The sequence below is a fragment of the Camelina sativa genome, chromosome 16, assembly GCF_000633955.1.
Source record: "Camelina sativa cultivar DH55 chromosome 16, Cs, whole genome shotgun sequence".
In the NCBI taxonomy this organism is placed as follows: domain Eukaryota; kingdom Viridiplantae; phylum Streptophyta; class Magnoliopsida; order Brassicales; family Brassicaceae; genus Camelina; species Camelina sativa.
Window position 1 is genome coordinate 18,318,395 of NC_025700.1, and position 16,185 is coordinate 18,334,579.

Below are 16,185 nucleotides of genomic sequence, written 5' to 3' on the forward strand. Positions count from 1 at the left end.
GCTTCTGCGCGATCCTTTTAGCCCCATGTGCAGGATTCTATCGCCAATAGACGCAATCCAACCATGCCCACTCCTATCCACCTCTGCATGCCAAGATCCGTCTATAAAGCATACAAGAGATTCTTGTGGGATTGGTGTCGAAGATGTGTCTGCCTCCATTACCGTTGGTGCTAGGTCTCTATTATTTGCTTTTCTCCATACTTCTTCTTCGTGGATAGCTTTTTCCACTGTATCTTGCGGAGACTCATGGATATTTTCAAACACTTTCTTGTTTCTTGCCTTCCAAATGTACCACATCAACCAAGGAAATGTACGCAGATTTTGATCTAGGGCACCATAGTCTCTACCTCTCCCATATAGAAAATCAAGGTTGCTATATAGGGAAGGTGAGGGAAACACCATAGGGTGGGTAGGGATTGACGATAAAGCCCACACTTGACGTGCTGGGGGGCATTCAAATAGCATGTGATTTATAGTTTCCTCCACTCCTCCACACCTAGGACATTCCTTATTCCTACCAATATGACGATAGTACAAACGCTGGCATGTTGCCAAACACCCAGTCACACATTGCCACACGAAATGCTTTAGCTTCCGTGATGTTTTTAACTTCCATGCTTGCGCCTTGAGTGTCGTAACACTAGGCCCCTGAAGAGGGAGGCCGCAAGTAGGGCGAGAGATAGCTCTCGCGGCTTCGTACCCAGATTTAACGGTATAATTCCCAGACTTCGTCAAGGTCCACGAATATCCGTCCCTCGAGGCGTTCAAGCTCGGTTTAATTCCCAGAATAAGGGTAATATCTTTCGGGGGAAAGAATTCTTGAAGACGCTCTATTTTCCACCTTTTTGTGTTAAAATCAATCAAGGTGTTAACACAAATCAGAGGATTTCTTTCGTTAGTCAACCCTTGTGGAGGTCGCGCTGGCGTATCTGGAATCCATGGTTCCGTCCAGATGCAAGTGTTGAATCCCGAGCTTATAGTCTTACGGATCCCATAAGAAAGAACATGTTTTGCCGCCAACATGCTCCTCCAACCATATGATGGTCGATTTGAAACTTGTATCTCTAATGGGCTACAATATCGAAAGTATCTCCCCTTAAGGACTCGACTAAGAAGGGAATCTGGGTATCTGAGGAGCCTCCATAGCTGCTTTGCCAAAAGGGCAAGATTAAAGTCTTCTAATGTTCGGAAGCCTAGCCCGCCTTCTGATTGTTTGGCACACATTTGCTCCCATGAGAGCCAGTGTACTCCTTTACTATCTGTTTTGTTACTCCACCAGAAATCGGCAATGGCACTAGTTAGTTTAGAGCAGATAGCCTTTGGTAAGAGAAAACACGACATTACATATGTCGGAATCGCTTGCGCCACTGACTTGATCAGGATTTCCTTGCCTCCCTTGGATAAGAACTTTGAGGTCCATAAATTAACCCTCTTATGGAGCTTATCTCTCACAAATGCAAAGACTTGTGCCTTTGACCCATGGATCTTCTCCGGAAGACCCAGGTAAGTGCTCATGCCTCCTTCTTGTGATATCCCAATAATTGATTTAATTTCTTGTCGTACATGGGTCGGGACCTCGGTTCCAAACATGATGGAAGATTTGGAGAAGTTAATTTCTTGTCCGGATGAAATATATAATTAAGGTTTAGAATATTATGAACACATGCTTTGAACAAGTACAGTCCTCGAGTTAGAATTTCAGGTAGCGGGGTTTCCGCTTAAACCACATGCTAATTTCAGAGGTTTGTTTTAAAATGTAGATTAGGGTGTTAATTTTGTTGCCAGTATTGCTTAGTTGTAAGATATTTAGTTTTTTTTTTTTTGAAATAATCACCACAAAAATATAAAATGGATGCTCCGATATATTAATGACAACAAATTGCAAATTTTAGCATTTTCGGGCTTATGACGTTGCCAGAGTTATCTATCTTGCTACAAAACTTTGATTTGAAAACACAGGTTTCTATAAGAAGACAGCAATATTTTATTTGTTTTCCTTAATAAATGTTACTAAACGGCAAAATTATCTCAAATTTTTAAAATTTTAAACCCATATCTTGATATGAATTGAAAATTGATAGGTCATTGGTGTGTATATACGAAATTTTATGGTAAGAAGATTTTTGGAAAAGAAATGGTCAAAACCTATCAGACTAGTGTAAAACTTGACTTTTAGCAGATCATTTCACTTTTTTACAAAGTGCAGTAAGACCAACAGAAAAGCATATAGTATAACTCGATAAATAAATAATTAATTGTAAACATATGCGTGCCATAATCCGACGAAGATATGGCCAGGGCATCAAGAATCATGTACGAACATGTATTAATTAACTTAAATAATTAAGTACGTTGTTATATTTTTTCACTAATAAGGACATGCAAAAATTGTAGAAGAGCGTCCATCTAACTACATTACGACAAAGGAGAACTTGCGACGTGTTATTTGAGTTTGTCCCTAGATTATTTTTTGGTTAAATCATACTAGTATATAATTTAATTCAAGTTGGACAAGAATCTGATAAAATTGCATTAATAAAGTAATCACCATATATAGCAGAAACTATTACATTCTCCAAGAAAAAACCTATTCGTTCTTAGTAAAAAAATGTGCATTACTCATGGAAATTGTATACTATAAATTTTAAAACCCCAAAACCATCAGAAAACCAAAATACCGTATGGAATGTCTTGTTGGAAAATAGAGTTATTATCGAAAATTTCAAATGTATCGAGCCGATTGAAAACGATATATGAATAATGTATTCACGCTGTCGGGTGACGATATTTACATGTACTGATTACTGAAACAACTGGTTTTGGTACTATGATAGCATGTATTTATTGTATTTTTGTTGTGCCGTATATTATATTTTGAGGATTTCCAAATAACTTAATTTCCATTTAAAATTAAATTAAAATTTGTAAAAAAATTCGTTCATGCTTTTATCTTTACTCTATTTTCATTTTTTTTATATATGTGAAAAAATCTAAATAAAAATTGCATAAAAGAGTGCAAGGCAGAAGGAAAAAAACATTTACTTTTAATAGAATCAATGATAACTGAGCATGATTTGATCAAGTATAAGAATCGAAGGATGAGATAAAAGTAAATGGGAAACAAATACATTGGAAATGGTACTGCTGCAGAAAGCTACTCAACTTTTTGATCGGAAATAGAGAGAGAGAGAGAAAGAGAGAGAGCTTTGGATTGTGTTATCGAAAAGAGAGAAGCCAATGTTTGAGATCTATAGAGAGAGAGAGAGAGAGAGAAAGATGAAGCGTGTTGTGAGGTCACATGGCTCAGTCTCGTCCCATTCTTGTTTCAATTTTACTTCTCTGACCCTCACCGTCATATCCTTCTTACATAAGGTAGACTTCATTTTGTTAAAGAATAGTTTAAATTGATGCTTTGATTTTTTTTTTTGAATTTTCAAAAGTAACTCAATTTACTCCTGGATGGTTTTCGCATTATTCAATTATTTGATATATGATTAGTATTTTGGAAGTTTTCTAATCCACAGCAAAAAAAAACATAACTAGACACTAAATAAAAACGGATTGCAATACAACTTGAAACACTAATACAAAAACAATGAGGTCATATATTGATCAATTAATAATATAACTATATCTAGTTTAACTTCATAAAAAAAGTTTAGTGATAAATTTAAAACACACTAACACAATATATATAATATGAAGTGTTTAAAATATCTAATGCATGCGTCATTATAATATTTTAATATGTGTAAACAATGATTATATGTTGTTTAGTTCTTTTCTTGCAAGTTCTTTTATGCCACGGGTTTAATTGTGTCGTTGTGTGTCATGATTTTGCATAGGGCCCTTTTAGATCGTATATGTTGGATCGTTTATGCATATTTTATATGCGGGGATTGATCATTTATCTTTTTTTGGTCGGACTGATCATTTATCCAAGATGAATAAAAACTATTTTAGAAATAATTCATCCCTCCATATCGTCGGGACAAATCTTTATCAATTGTTTTGACATGAAACTACTCACATATTATTTTTATTGCTAGTACCATTATTATGTCATTACCAAAGTTTTAATTCACTTAACCAATACATATTACTCATAAATAACATATAAATTAATAAGGTATTCTCGACCGAATTAGTATTTTAAAACCAGCACAAGTATTTATAATTAAATATAAAAATTATTAGAAACTGATTAAAGGTTACTATTTAAAAATTAGATATGAATTAAAAATGAAATTTTAATCGGTATGATTTTTCAATATTATACTACTAATTTGAATTCAAGCGAGAGGAACAACTAAATAAAACAACTAATTGATTAATTGGAAAGAAAAAATATGTGAGTGGAACAAGTGTTTCTTATACTTTTCTATTAACATTGTTTCAGTATTATCAATATATATATATATATATATATATATATTGTAATTGTTTTCGAGTCATAGGACATATAAAATCAATCTATTTTTTTAGTATGAGATCTAGTAGTCTTTTCCTTATTATTGCTTTATAAGTTAAATTATTACTTGACATTTTTCTTTGTTTTCAAATTAACGTTGCATTAATTCTTGTAAATGCTTCCTTGAAAAAGTATCTAAAGTATTTTGCCGAAATTTACAGTCGAGGGACTATTTTTCCTACTATAGTACACCTTTGGATGGTTTCGAAATTGTGGTATCTTTTGTGTCCCAAAAAAAACTATAGGTTACACGGACTTAAAGGAGACAAGAGTATCATAGCCTTAGATTTTATTTTCCACCGTGTTTCTAAATAGGATTCTTGATCAGATGATTTTTATCTGAGATTTTGTACGTTTTGGATCACAAGCGACCAACCAACTTTGTTACACAGCAACCCTAAGTCATATCATAGCCATCCAACTCTAATATCTTCTCTTCCGCATAAAAGTTCGGTCATAATTAATGATACTGTGCTTAATCAGACTAATAGAAAGATGCCACCTAGTTAATAGACAAATTAAGTTGGGCTATCCTCTCTTAGTTATCACATATGTCAACATCAAGAATACTTTGTTTAAAACATGACATGATTACGTTGATAAAGCATATACCCCACACGCCGAAATGTTTTTCTAATTTTTTTGTCGTGATTTTTTTCTATGACTAAATTTGACCGAGTAAATGGATCGGATGGCAAATGTGAGACGTGTTTAATTCTTATCAATTTTGGAGGATAGGTTTTAAATTTGAGTAATTGTTTTACGAACATTTGAAACTTAGATAGTCGAGTCATTTTGATGTAACAAAAAAAAAATCATATTGCTTTTGTTTTCGAAAATGAAAAATAAAACGAAAAAGGAAGTATGTGGCGGCCGGCCAGAATTAGGGAGTCGAAAACGGTGAAATTGTAAGTTTTATATCCCAATTTTTTTTCTTAATCAATATGCAAGTAGGTTGTTTCAATCTGGGTATATATATGATTTTAGTGTTGTTTTCGGTTTAGCTAATATATAATATTTCTTGTTATTAAAGACGTTTGAACCAGACATGGTTGAAAGTATATTCTCTTTAGACGAATTTACATATTTTTAATGTCTTCTAATCTAATATATTCTTTGAATGTTTTTTTTTAAACTGGCGTTAACAAAAGTTGGTACAACCCCAGTGTTTTAAAAAATGGCACGTATAATTCATATATGTTCTACAATGCAAAAGTGATATTGTTTTATGCCATATAGTGTATTTATACAGAAAACGAAATACAGTAGTTATATACAGATACGAGTGCGGCCCATGTATAATGTTTCCGTTCATACGATGAAACATAGTATATTATGAATAATCGAAAATAAAACAAAACTACTTTGTTGTTTTGTGAAAAAATAAATCGAAAACTAAAAGTTACTACAGTATGATTTACAAATCAAAACAAGCAGCTAGATTGTACAATTAATTAAGCAAATATATTCATTTAAAATTAATTTTCACTCTATAAATCGTTAGCTTCCAAGAGTTGTAAAGGCAAATATGCTTTCGGACCCATGCATGGTTTTTGATGTTTTTTACGGTTATTCCATTACGGGTAGGGTTATGTGATAAACGATATGATTTCATAAAAAGAATAAATCAGCGGTCATTGTCTCCGCATGGTTCGGGGAAAAATACTCGTATAAATAAGCCTTTAAGATTTCGAATTTATAAAGCTTTGACGTCGGCTGATACATAGAAACAATTAAAAAAAAACTTTGTCATCAAGCTCTCTCCCTCTCTCTCTCTCTCTGTCGATCAATAACGCATTACACACGCACCGTATAGAAGCAAAAAATTATTTGAACACTTAAAAGGTGATATACAACATAATTATCATTCCAAACTTTGGGATTAAAGGGGTAATGAAGCTTTCATTCTCTATTACATTGACTCACATGTGATCATATACGGCGAAAAAAACATTAAATACATGGCAACGTATAAAGTTGAGACTTAAACATGTTATAATTTTCTCTCTCATCGAACATGAGTGTAACAAGACGAACCCCAAAGCCTGCAAAAACACACAGAATCTTTTCTTTGGTTTTGTGGACCGGTCTACAATCTCACGTGCAAAACCAAATTATACACAATCTCTCCCTATATCTCTACTTTTTCTGAACTCAATTGTTTTCGATTTTCTTCAGAGCTTCTATTGTTAAAAAATATATCAGCTTTATAACCCTCACAAGCTTCTCGTCTCTTCCATAGATCAAAACCACACTTTTTGAGTTTTTCTGTTTCCTTCTTCTTCAATTTCTGAATTCTTTTGGATTTTTTTTTATAAATAAAATCTTGTAGAGGGAGGATAATAACAAGTTTGATTTCCCTAGTGTATCTTTACCTTTTGCCTTGTCTCCCTCTCGAGACAAAAAGAGAAAGACAAACACTTTCTGTCTTCTTTTTTTTTTCCTCTCTTTCTCTCGCTCAGACCCTTTTCATATTCAAGTGTATATTTCAATAATTTTTTCTAGCTAACTATGGCCTTGGAGGCTGTTGTTTACCCGCAAGATCCATTCTCCTACATCTCTTGCAAAGATTTCCCGTTTCACGATTTGTACTTTCAAGAAGAAGAAGATCTAGATCCACAAGACACCAAGAACAACATTAAGCTAGGGCAAGGACAAGAACATGGGTTTGCGAGTAATAATTACAACGGTAAAAGCGGAGATAACAGTGATGATTATAATTACAACGAAGAGGATCTTCAATGGCCACGAGACGACCTTCCTTATGGATCTACCGTCGATACCAAGAACCAGCCTCCGCCGTTGGATGTGGCGGTAGGAGGGAGGAGGAAGAGGAGAAGGACGAGATCTTGCAAGAACAAGGAAGAGATCGAGAACCAGAGGATGACTCACATCGCCGTCGAGAGAAATCGCCGGAAACAGATGAATGAGTACCTCGCCGTTCTCCGTTCTCTCATGCCACCTTCTTATGCTCAAAGGGTTAGTCTCTACATACAACAGTTATATGTGTATAAGTCTGTGAGTGTGAGCGCGTGATATCTTCAGTAGTGCTTTAGCTTTAGCTGTAATTTCTTAACGTGTCAAAGAAAAAGAAAAAAAAAAGGCAAAGCCTATGTTCTAGACTTCTAGCTAATTAGGACATATATAGGCTATATGTTCATATAGATATGCATGTATGTTTATATGTTTAAAACATAAATTTGAGAATGATGATGGATGAATGAAAGCCGTTATATATGATGACAAAAATAAAAAATAATACAAAGTTAGTCGTTATTTCTTTTTTGATAATATTAGATCATCTAGTCTCTAAAATGAAAATTTCGTTAGTGGAATTGTGGGAGCATAAATAAAGTCTTGAACATCATTGCACCCAAAAAGGACTATACAGATTATAGATGTATGATGAAATGCTGACATAATATTAAAAGATATAAAAAAATAAGGTACGAAATATAGTAGAAATGTTTGATTGTTTTTGCAAAACCTTTAGCAATTTCTATGGGCTAAGCTAACCTATGGTTGGTGGTTAAAGGGAGATCAAGCGTCAATCGTAGGCGGAGCCATTAGCTACTTAAAGGAGCTTGAGCATCATTTACAATCAATTGAGCCTCCGGTGAAGACCGCCGCAGAAGACAACGAAACCGGCCGCGACCAGACCAACACAATCGTTGCTCCTAGTTCATCGGGACCATTCTCGGATTTCTTTGCATTTCCTCTGTACTCGAGCCAGCCTACGTCAGCGGCAGCGGCTGAGGGGATGGCGGAGATAGAGGTGACGATGGTGGAGAGCCATGCAAGTCTGAAGATACTTGCGAAGAAGCGACCGAAGCAGCTTCTTAAACTGGTCGCATCAATACAGAGCCTAAGGCTCACTCTTCTTCATCTCAACGTCACCACTCGAGATGATTCTGTCCTCTATTCCATAAGCGTCAAGGTACAATGTTTTTTCCTCTCTCTCTTTTTGGTCATTATTTCTTTTACTAACTTACGAGATTAGAGTGATTATATAATACCGTTTTTAGGGTTAGTGGGTTGATTTTGCATATCCGAATTAAAGTGGTATTAATGGGAGACTAATCATTATTGTCATTGTTAATTTTGGTTCAATATATGATTCAATGATTCTTTTCCCAGTCACAAATGTTTTTGTTCATTTAATGTGTCTCTCATTAGTACATTTTGTGATTTATTTGTCTGGGCCAGAAAAGGTTTTCTAGGAACAATAATAAAAATTGTTCTGTTTTACTTGGTTAGGGATGCCCTCAATTATTGGGGGGGGGGGGTCAAAATCATCGTTTCTTATGTATTAAAAAAAAAAAACAATGAGTACTATCATAACATTGATTCTTGTAAGAATCAGGGACCAAAAAGATGACATATGCCTACACATGTGTGAATGTGTGTGTATATATATGTGTGTACTGTGGAAGTTTGGTGGTCACAGAACTGGGATGCACTGTGCACGGCAGAACGAAATGACGCCACTTGTTTTAGGACACATTCATAAGCTTCTTCCTCGAAATATATAACATTTTCTTTTATTATTTTTTTACTTTTTGAGTTACTATATCAACCTTTTTCATGTAACTTAATAATCATTTTTTTTCTAACTTAAAAAATAATGGGTTTATTCAGGTTGAAGAAGGTAGCCAATTGAATACAGTGGAAGATATTGCAGCAGCTGTGAATCAAATCCTAAGGAGGATCGAAGAAGAGTCATCCTTTAGCTAATATAGTTGAACTTTTAGTTATGACACATTTAGAGAAACTCTAATTTTTCATGTGTGATCTTTTTACTCTTTTTTTTTCATATTAAACTAAATAAAAATAAAATAAAATTCTACTTTCTTTTTTGTTAATTAGCTTTGTAATGCAAAAAATAACAAAAACATTTATAGGATTTGTGTGTGGTGACCTTAATTCAAACCTAATAACAAAAGAGGAACTAGCTTATAATCCTTAATTAAGCAATTGATTAGTTGTGAGATATATAGCTGAAAACATTTCAACCAATTATCGTAAGGTATGAGTCATGTGAAGGAGGTCGTCGAACACCTAATTGGCTAATTCTAATTGGAGGGACTTTGTCTGACTGAATCCGCCACTAGTTTTTTGGTAAGCAAACATATACTAGTTTCAGCTATTTTTGTGCATTCATAAAAGAAGGAATCCATTTTCAAAGAAACGCATTGAAAATTCTGTTTAGCTTATTCTTAATTAATACAAAACCTAGTTGCATTAAATATCACATCACATGAAAATTGCCTAAAATTCTCAAATATTTTTTCTTTCTTACACCCAAACCAACAAATTTTGAATCCAACAAAAACGCCCACTGAATATTTGTAACCTTTTTTTTCCTTAAATTTCTAAACTTATTCTATATATGTCCTTGCCAGTTGCCACATACCAGTTTCTTCTCTGATTAATAAATCCTTACGTGCTTAAGTATACCATGTTCCAAGCTCTATTCAATCAGTCGAGAATTTGTTTCAACAACACTGTCTTCCTTTTTAATTTTAGTACTGCCACATGCCCACATCTAGCCTACTAATAGTATACTGCATGCATATAAGACTGGTATTATCCGTTTCAGATAATAAGTACTTCGAAAATTACAGTCTACAGAATACTCCTATATATATTAGAATTTGACGATGATGGAACATACATTATCGGTAATTTCGTGGAAGAAAAAAATAAACAATATTGGTAAGTCTTTACCCTGTAGTATAATAATACTGGTAAGGTAGGTTATTTAATGTTGTCCTCTTAAGTTTCTTTAGTAAAATAATTTCCTTAAAACTAAAGCCAAATAAAAAATAAGTTTCATATAATTTAACAAAACTGCAGGTTTGTTATTTTATGTCTCATGGAGAATGATGTCTTTGTAGGAAAATATAATTTCAAATTTCCGTAAAGAATAATGAAATATGATTTGCTTCGATGACTTCAAGCTTTCTCATGATTGTTTGTTTACTGAATTGAATGGTTTGCATTCGCTTTAACGATAATTCTACTTTGGCATTTCCTGTCTCATCGATTATTATTCGAATATAAATATACCAAAGCGAGTCAGTTCCACATCATCGCGAGTACTTTGCTCGTATGAGCTATATAGTTTCATGCACTCAAGCAGTCTCTTACCCGTTTTTCCTGTTTTGCAAGCCAATCAGTTGAAATTTGGTTTTAGTAATTTTAATTTCACCGAGGAGGTTCTTTTTATTATTGTTAAGGTAGATAGTAATTTATTTTGCACATATTTCTACATTAAATATACCCTACAAACAAAGTTACCTTAATCCACCGTTTTAACATGATTAAAGTTTTGTCTGACTTATGATTTTCTTTTCTTAATTATATATAGCCAAAAACAATTAGTGGGCAATTGTTTTTCATATTATATCGTTATGCATCGACACATAAAAACACCAGTCAGAGTCTAAATCACCATATTACCTATTGGATATACATAATAAACCTTTACAAACAAATTAGGAGAGACAATAAGTTAAGAAAATGATTGAGTAAGAAAAGTAGAGAAACTTACGATCATGAATCATGATGATGATGATAATGATATTCGTGACCCTTGAAGGCTTGAATTATTCTTTAAAGTTTTTTGTATTTAAACATGGAGGCACAGAATCAGCAGTACATGGGATTCATGCAAGAAGACGATGATGATTGTCGTATCATGAAGACATATCAAAGATCTTTCGAATCTCTGTTTTTTCACTTTTAGGGTAAAAAAGCAAAAGCCAGAAAAAGTAAAAAGTAAAGCCTATCGATGTGATTACACCACATAATCAAAAATTTTATTCCCTCTATTTTTATCAATAAGAAAGGACCTCCCCCCATTATACAGCTTGACTGTTAGATTTTTAGCATCTTTTTCATGATTGAGATTTAGAATCATCAACTTTTTCCTTAAGTAAATATTATTGGTTTTAGATGTGATTGAAGTCGATATCTTTCTGTATACCGCTAAATTTATATGGACCTAAAATGGAATAAAAATTAATGTGAAAAGCAAATTTGAACATCATATATAGCTTATTCAAAGTGTGTGAGTCACACACAAAGGATTTTTTTTTTGTTTTTTCACTTTTCCATGTCCAATGTCCATATCAAACTGTATCACTCGCCCATTCCCTATAGCAGAATATTAATTTTTTTAACCTCATACTACAGGACGACGTTTTAACATAACTGATTGGGTTACAATGAGCGTTATGCCAATTATGGATTTGGGCTTTTATGTATTCAAAATTATGCTTATCCCCACCACTTATAGGTCGGTCTTGGAAGAATTCGAATAGTTGATGCTATATCTAAAGCATGTGTAATTTTTGAATTTAGAAGACAAGTTTTCAAATCTTTAGACTCAACTTCAACATGTATATTGTATACAATTGTTTCTGTATAAATGAGCACACCAAAAGGTAAAGAAAAACACAAAAAAGAGTGAACACAATTTATAAGGCCTAACACTATTGAGAGTTACATACACTTAAAAACTTCTGCATTTGTTATTTACTCTTTATAAAATTCGGAAAAAATGGTTTTACTATAGCGGAAAAACAGAACTCTTGTTTTTGTTGAAACATGATGATGATACAGAGGAGCTTCCATTTGTCTTCAACGTAATATCTGAGTCTGACTGACTAAACCCTGTATCTTCTTCGGTTCCTTCACCGTTCAATTCAACGGATTCACAACTTCTTCTCCGTGATGCTGCAACCTTGTGATCATCACTGTTTTCTTCAGAGCAGCTTGCTTCGTATTCTCCGATGTATCTGGCGGAGTCCTGACTCTGTTTCTCGCATGATCTTCCCGAAAAATCTACACTTTCTATTTGGGTTTTGGTCTGCGAGAGAGAATCTAAGAAGTCTCCTCCACTTGGATCCATACACTCCACCAAAACCCTAACTTGCTCTTTCCTCTCTGTTTCAGACCCGTCACCGTCCATAAATCCATAAATCTCAACTCTGACATCTGAGTTGTCTGAATCATCGCTCTCTTTAATATCAGACTCATCCCCATCTCTTACTAATTCAACTCTGTTCTCAACCTGACCATGATCTTCTTCACCAACTCCATCGTTCTCCAAACGTGATCCTGATCCTTCAGGCGTTACATCGACCGGACCAGAACACCTTGGAGTGACGGCACTGATCATCGCAATACCAGCACGACACAGAGGACAATTGGTGTGAGAGCTAAGCCATGTGTCAATACATGAGATGTGAAAAGCGTGGTTACATTTAGGCAACAACCTAAGACTCTCGTCTTCTTCAAACTCGTTTAAACAAACAGGACAATCTGTTCTCTCGATTAAACCATCTCCTCTCTTGTAGTTACAGATCGTAATCGAGTTTATGGTCGATTGCTGTAGACCTGTCGTTCTGATGAACCAGATTGGGTGATCCACTTGTTCCCTATATCGAGAATCTTCATCCGCTACCGTGTCGTTGTCTTCGTCGTTGGATTGGTATGTTCTGTGATCGACACGGGTTACGCTGTCTGAAACGAATTTAGCTACAAGAAATAATCCGGTTAAGAGGATGGCTAAGACCGCACCAGTGATTGAGATGATGGTTATGGAGTCTAAGGAAGATGAAGGTTGCTTTTGAGATGGTTGATACACGGCTGAGATTGATGGAGATGGAGATGTGATTAAGTGTGGTGATGACCGTGGTGGTAGCTGAGGGGATATGGCGTAGTAATCGGGTTCTCGATAGCAATTGTAAGGGCAACTTGGGTCGCAGACTCCTATGGAGCAATCTAACGTTTTGTTTGTCTCTGATGCTAAGGTAGGGAAGAGCTTTCGATGCTTCTTCTTTGCCATTAGATAACACTCAAGAAAGAGTATTGTTGCTTGGAGTAGAAGAAATTAAGATCAAGAAATATTTCATTTGAGTTTTTGTTTTGTTTTTAGGTTTTGACAATGTAGAAGAAGAAGATTGATATTTCTCTTGGGGTTGCTCTTTCATATTAGAGGCAAAGATGAAAATTTCTTCTCATCTTTGGTGTTGACTTGTTCTGTGATAAGTTGAAGCATCTTCTAATTGTTTAATTGGTGAAGAGTCGTAGTCATGAAAGCCATATTTTACCTTTGATCTTTTGACTCTGTGGCTTTCCAAGATTTATTAAGTTAAATTCTTTTTGTTGTTGGCCTTGGCCATCCCGGCTTCGGCAGAATCATAATATAAAAACTATATTGGCGACTGCAATATGTATATATAAAAAGAGATTAATATGTATTCACAAAATCTCTCTGATTTTTTTTTTGTTTTGCACTTTTTTTAACAATTTTTTTTGTTTTGGCACCTTCACTACAAGAAAATAGTCGATTTGCGATAGAAGAATACATCGCAAATCCCTCGCAAATAGACATTAGCAAGGGATTTGCGAGACACATCAGTTTCTCGCAAATCGCGTTTCGCAAATTGGTCAACATCGTAATTCCCTCGCAAATTTTGCGAGGAATATTCTTCCTCTCAAATCTCACGCATATTGCGAGGGAATGTTTTTCTCGCAAACCACTCGCAATTTGTGAGGGACTACCTTCCTCGCGAATGTCACGCAGATTGCTAGGGATTTCTTATCTCGCAATTGTCACGCAATTTGCGAGGATTTTCGTCTCTAGCAAATACGTTGCAATATTGCCATAGTTCATCCCTCGCAAATTGTTGTGCATAATAAAAAAAATCAGAATTGATATTTAATATACTAGTACATAAATATTTTTTATTTGCTTGTTAATTCTAAAAAAAAACTAAATTTTAAAAATATTTTTAGAATCAGAATCGAGAATTAAATTCTAAAAAAAAAATATTGAAATTTGATAGATAAAATTCTAAATAATATAAACATAAATATTACAAAAGGTTAAGTGTTTTAATTGTCGACAAAAAAAAACATAGATCAAAGGAACAAAGAAGAACATAGATCAAAAGGATGGAGAGAGAGATATCACGTTTCTGGTCCCAGTTTGGCTACCAGCTAACATTTCACCGGTGTTGCCATCTGGGTTGGTGCCCTCCGGGTTGGTGGAAGCTGTTGGGTTGGTCGGGTTCCGGAACTTGGCTGCAAACTCAGGGTCTTTTTCTGCGAGGTAGTCGAAGTATGCATCATAGCTATGCATTCTTCGAGCACTTTCTTGGATTTGAGTTGCCTGGGTTTGGATACACTCCTCAGCTGCAGCAAGTTTCTGAGCCAATATAACCGGATCATTAGCTGGAGACGGATGTGGTGGACCGCTACTGGAATCAATCTGCTCAAACAAATCAATTTGCTGGTGTGTGATAGTTACCCCCACGTTTACATGTTTCTTGAGCGCCGTAGTAATCAATCTGCGCAAACAAATCATTTCCAGAGACATAAGTTGGTGGACGAACACGCACAACATTATTCTTTTTAAACAACTTCTTGTTCTTCCGGTACGGATGATGCAAGGGAAGAAATCGACGATGACAATCAAACCAACAAGGTTTTCGCCCATACTTTAACTGAAACGCCTCGGTACGATCCATACAATAAGGACATGATAATCTTCCGTGTGTTGTCCACCCAGATAACATTCCGTACGCAGGGAAGTCACTAATCGGCCACATTAGCATTGCCCGCATATTGAAATTCTGTTTTCGCGACGAATCGAATGTCTGAACACCTTCATACCACAACTGCTTCAGCTCCTGAATCAGAGGTTGCAAGAAGATATCTAGAGCTCGCTTCGGATGCTTTGGACCTGGTACCAAAATACTCAAGAACAGAAATTCGCTTTGCATACACATATCTGGAGGAAGATTGTATGGCGTCAATATAACAAGCCATAAAGAATATTGCCTCCCTGACATACCAAATGGACTAAAACCTTCTGTACACAACCCAAGATAAGCATTCCTACACTCTTGAGCAAAGTCAGGATATACCGATTGAAAATGTTTCCACGCCTTTGAATCAGATGGGTGTGTAATTTGTCCTTCTTCAGTAGAATGTTCTGCATGCCATCTCATTGCCGCTGCAGTCCGTTTTGATTGGTATAAGCGTTTCAATCTATCAGCAACAGGCAAGTACCACATACGTTTATATGGCACTCGCGTCCTTTCTTCAGTAGGCTGATATCTCGGCTTCCTACAAAACCGACATTCCTGCAACTTATCATCATCTTTTCAGAAAATCATGCAATAGTCAAAGCACACATCAATCATTTCAGATGGTAATCCAAGACTCGCAACCAACTTATGTATTTCATAGTAGTTCTCAGCCAATACATTATCAGCTGGCAAATACTCTTTAATGAGTTCAGCCCAAGAATCCATGCAATTCTCACTTAAGTTATTATCAGCTTTAATTGTCATCATCCTAGATGCCAATGATAACTTAGAATGACCTTCTCTACATCCATCGTAAATAGGTTTATTTGCAGCATCTAACATAGTATAAAAACGTTGTGCATCTACGTTGGGTTCTTCCGTACTATTCTCAGGAAATGCAGCAGTAGTTTCATGAAATGCATCATTAACCATATCATGAAATCTATTTTCTTCATTATACCCATAAAAACCAAATTGATCAGATTCTTGATGCCCATAATTACTAGGTTGATCAACAGCATAATTCATACTACTACTTCCAACATTACTGCTACAACCCTCTCCATGACGAAACCATACATAGTAATTTGGCATAAATCCTCTATTATA

General features: G+C 35.1%; 2 protein-coding genes across 3 annotated transcripts; one reads left to right on the forward strand and one right to left on the reverse strand.

The window, feature by feature from the left end:
* On the forward strand, positions 6,471–9,320 carry LOC104751062 (transcription factor bHLH96-like). Of its 2 annotated transcripts, none has more exons than XM_010472940.2 (3): positions 6,471–7,450; positions 8,007–8,408; positions 8,835–9,150. In XM_010472940.2, the coding sequence occupies exons 1-3, from the start codon at positions 6,983–6,985 to the stop codon at positions 8,847–8,849; spliced, it is 885 nt and encodes a 294-aa protein (XP_010471242.1). In that variant the 5' UTR covers positions 6,471–6,982; the 3' UTR covers positions 8,850–9,150. The 2 variants fall into 2 exon arrangements, with proteins under 2 accessions (XP_010471242.1, XP_010471241.1); XM_010472939.2 differs by having other exon boundaries at positions 6,476–7,450; positions 9,110–9,320.
* LOC104751063 (RING-H2 finger protein ATL54-like) lies at positions 11,985–13,525 on the reverse strand. The gene has a single exon (XM_010472941.1). The coding sequence runs from the start codon at positions 13,323–13,325 to the stop codon at positions 12,045–12,047; it is 1,281 nt and encodes a 426-aa protein (XP_010471243.1). The 5' UTR covers positions 13,326–13,525; the 3' UTR covers positions 11,985–12,044.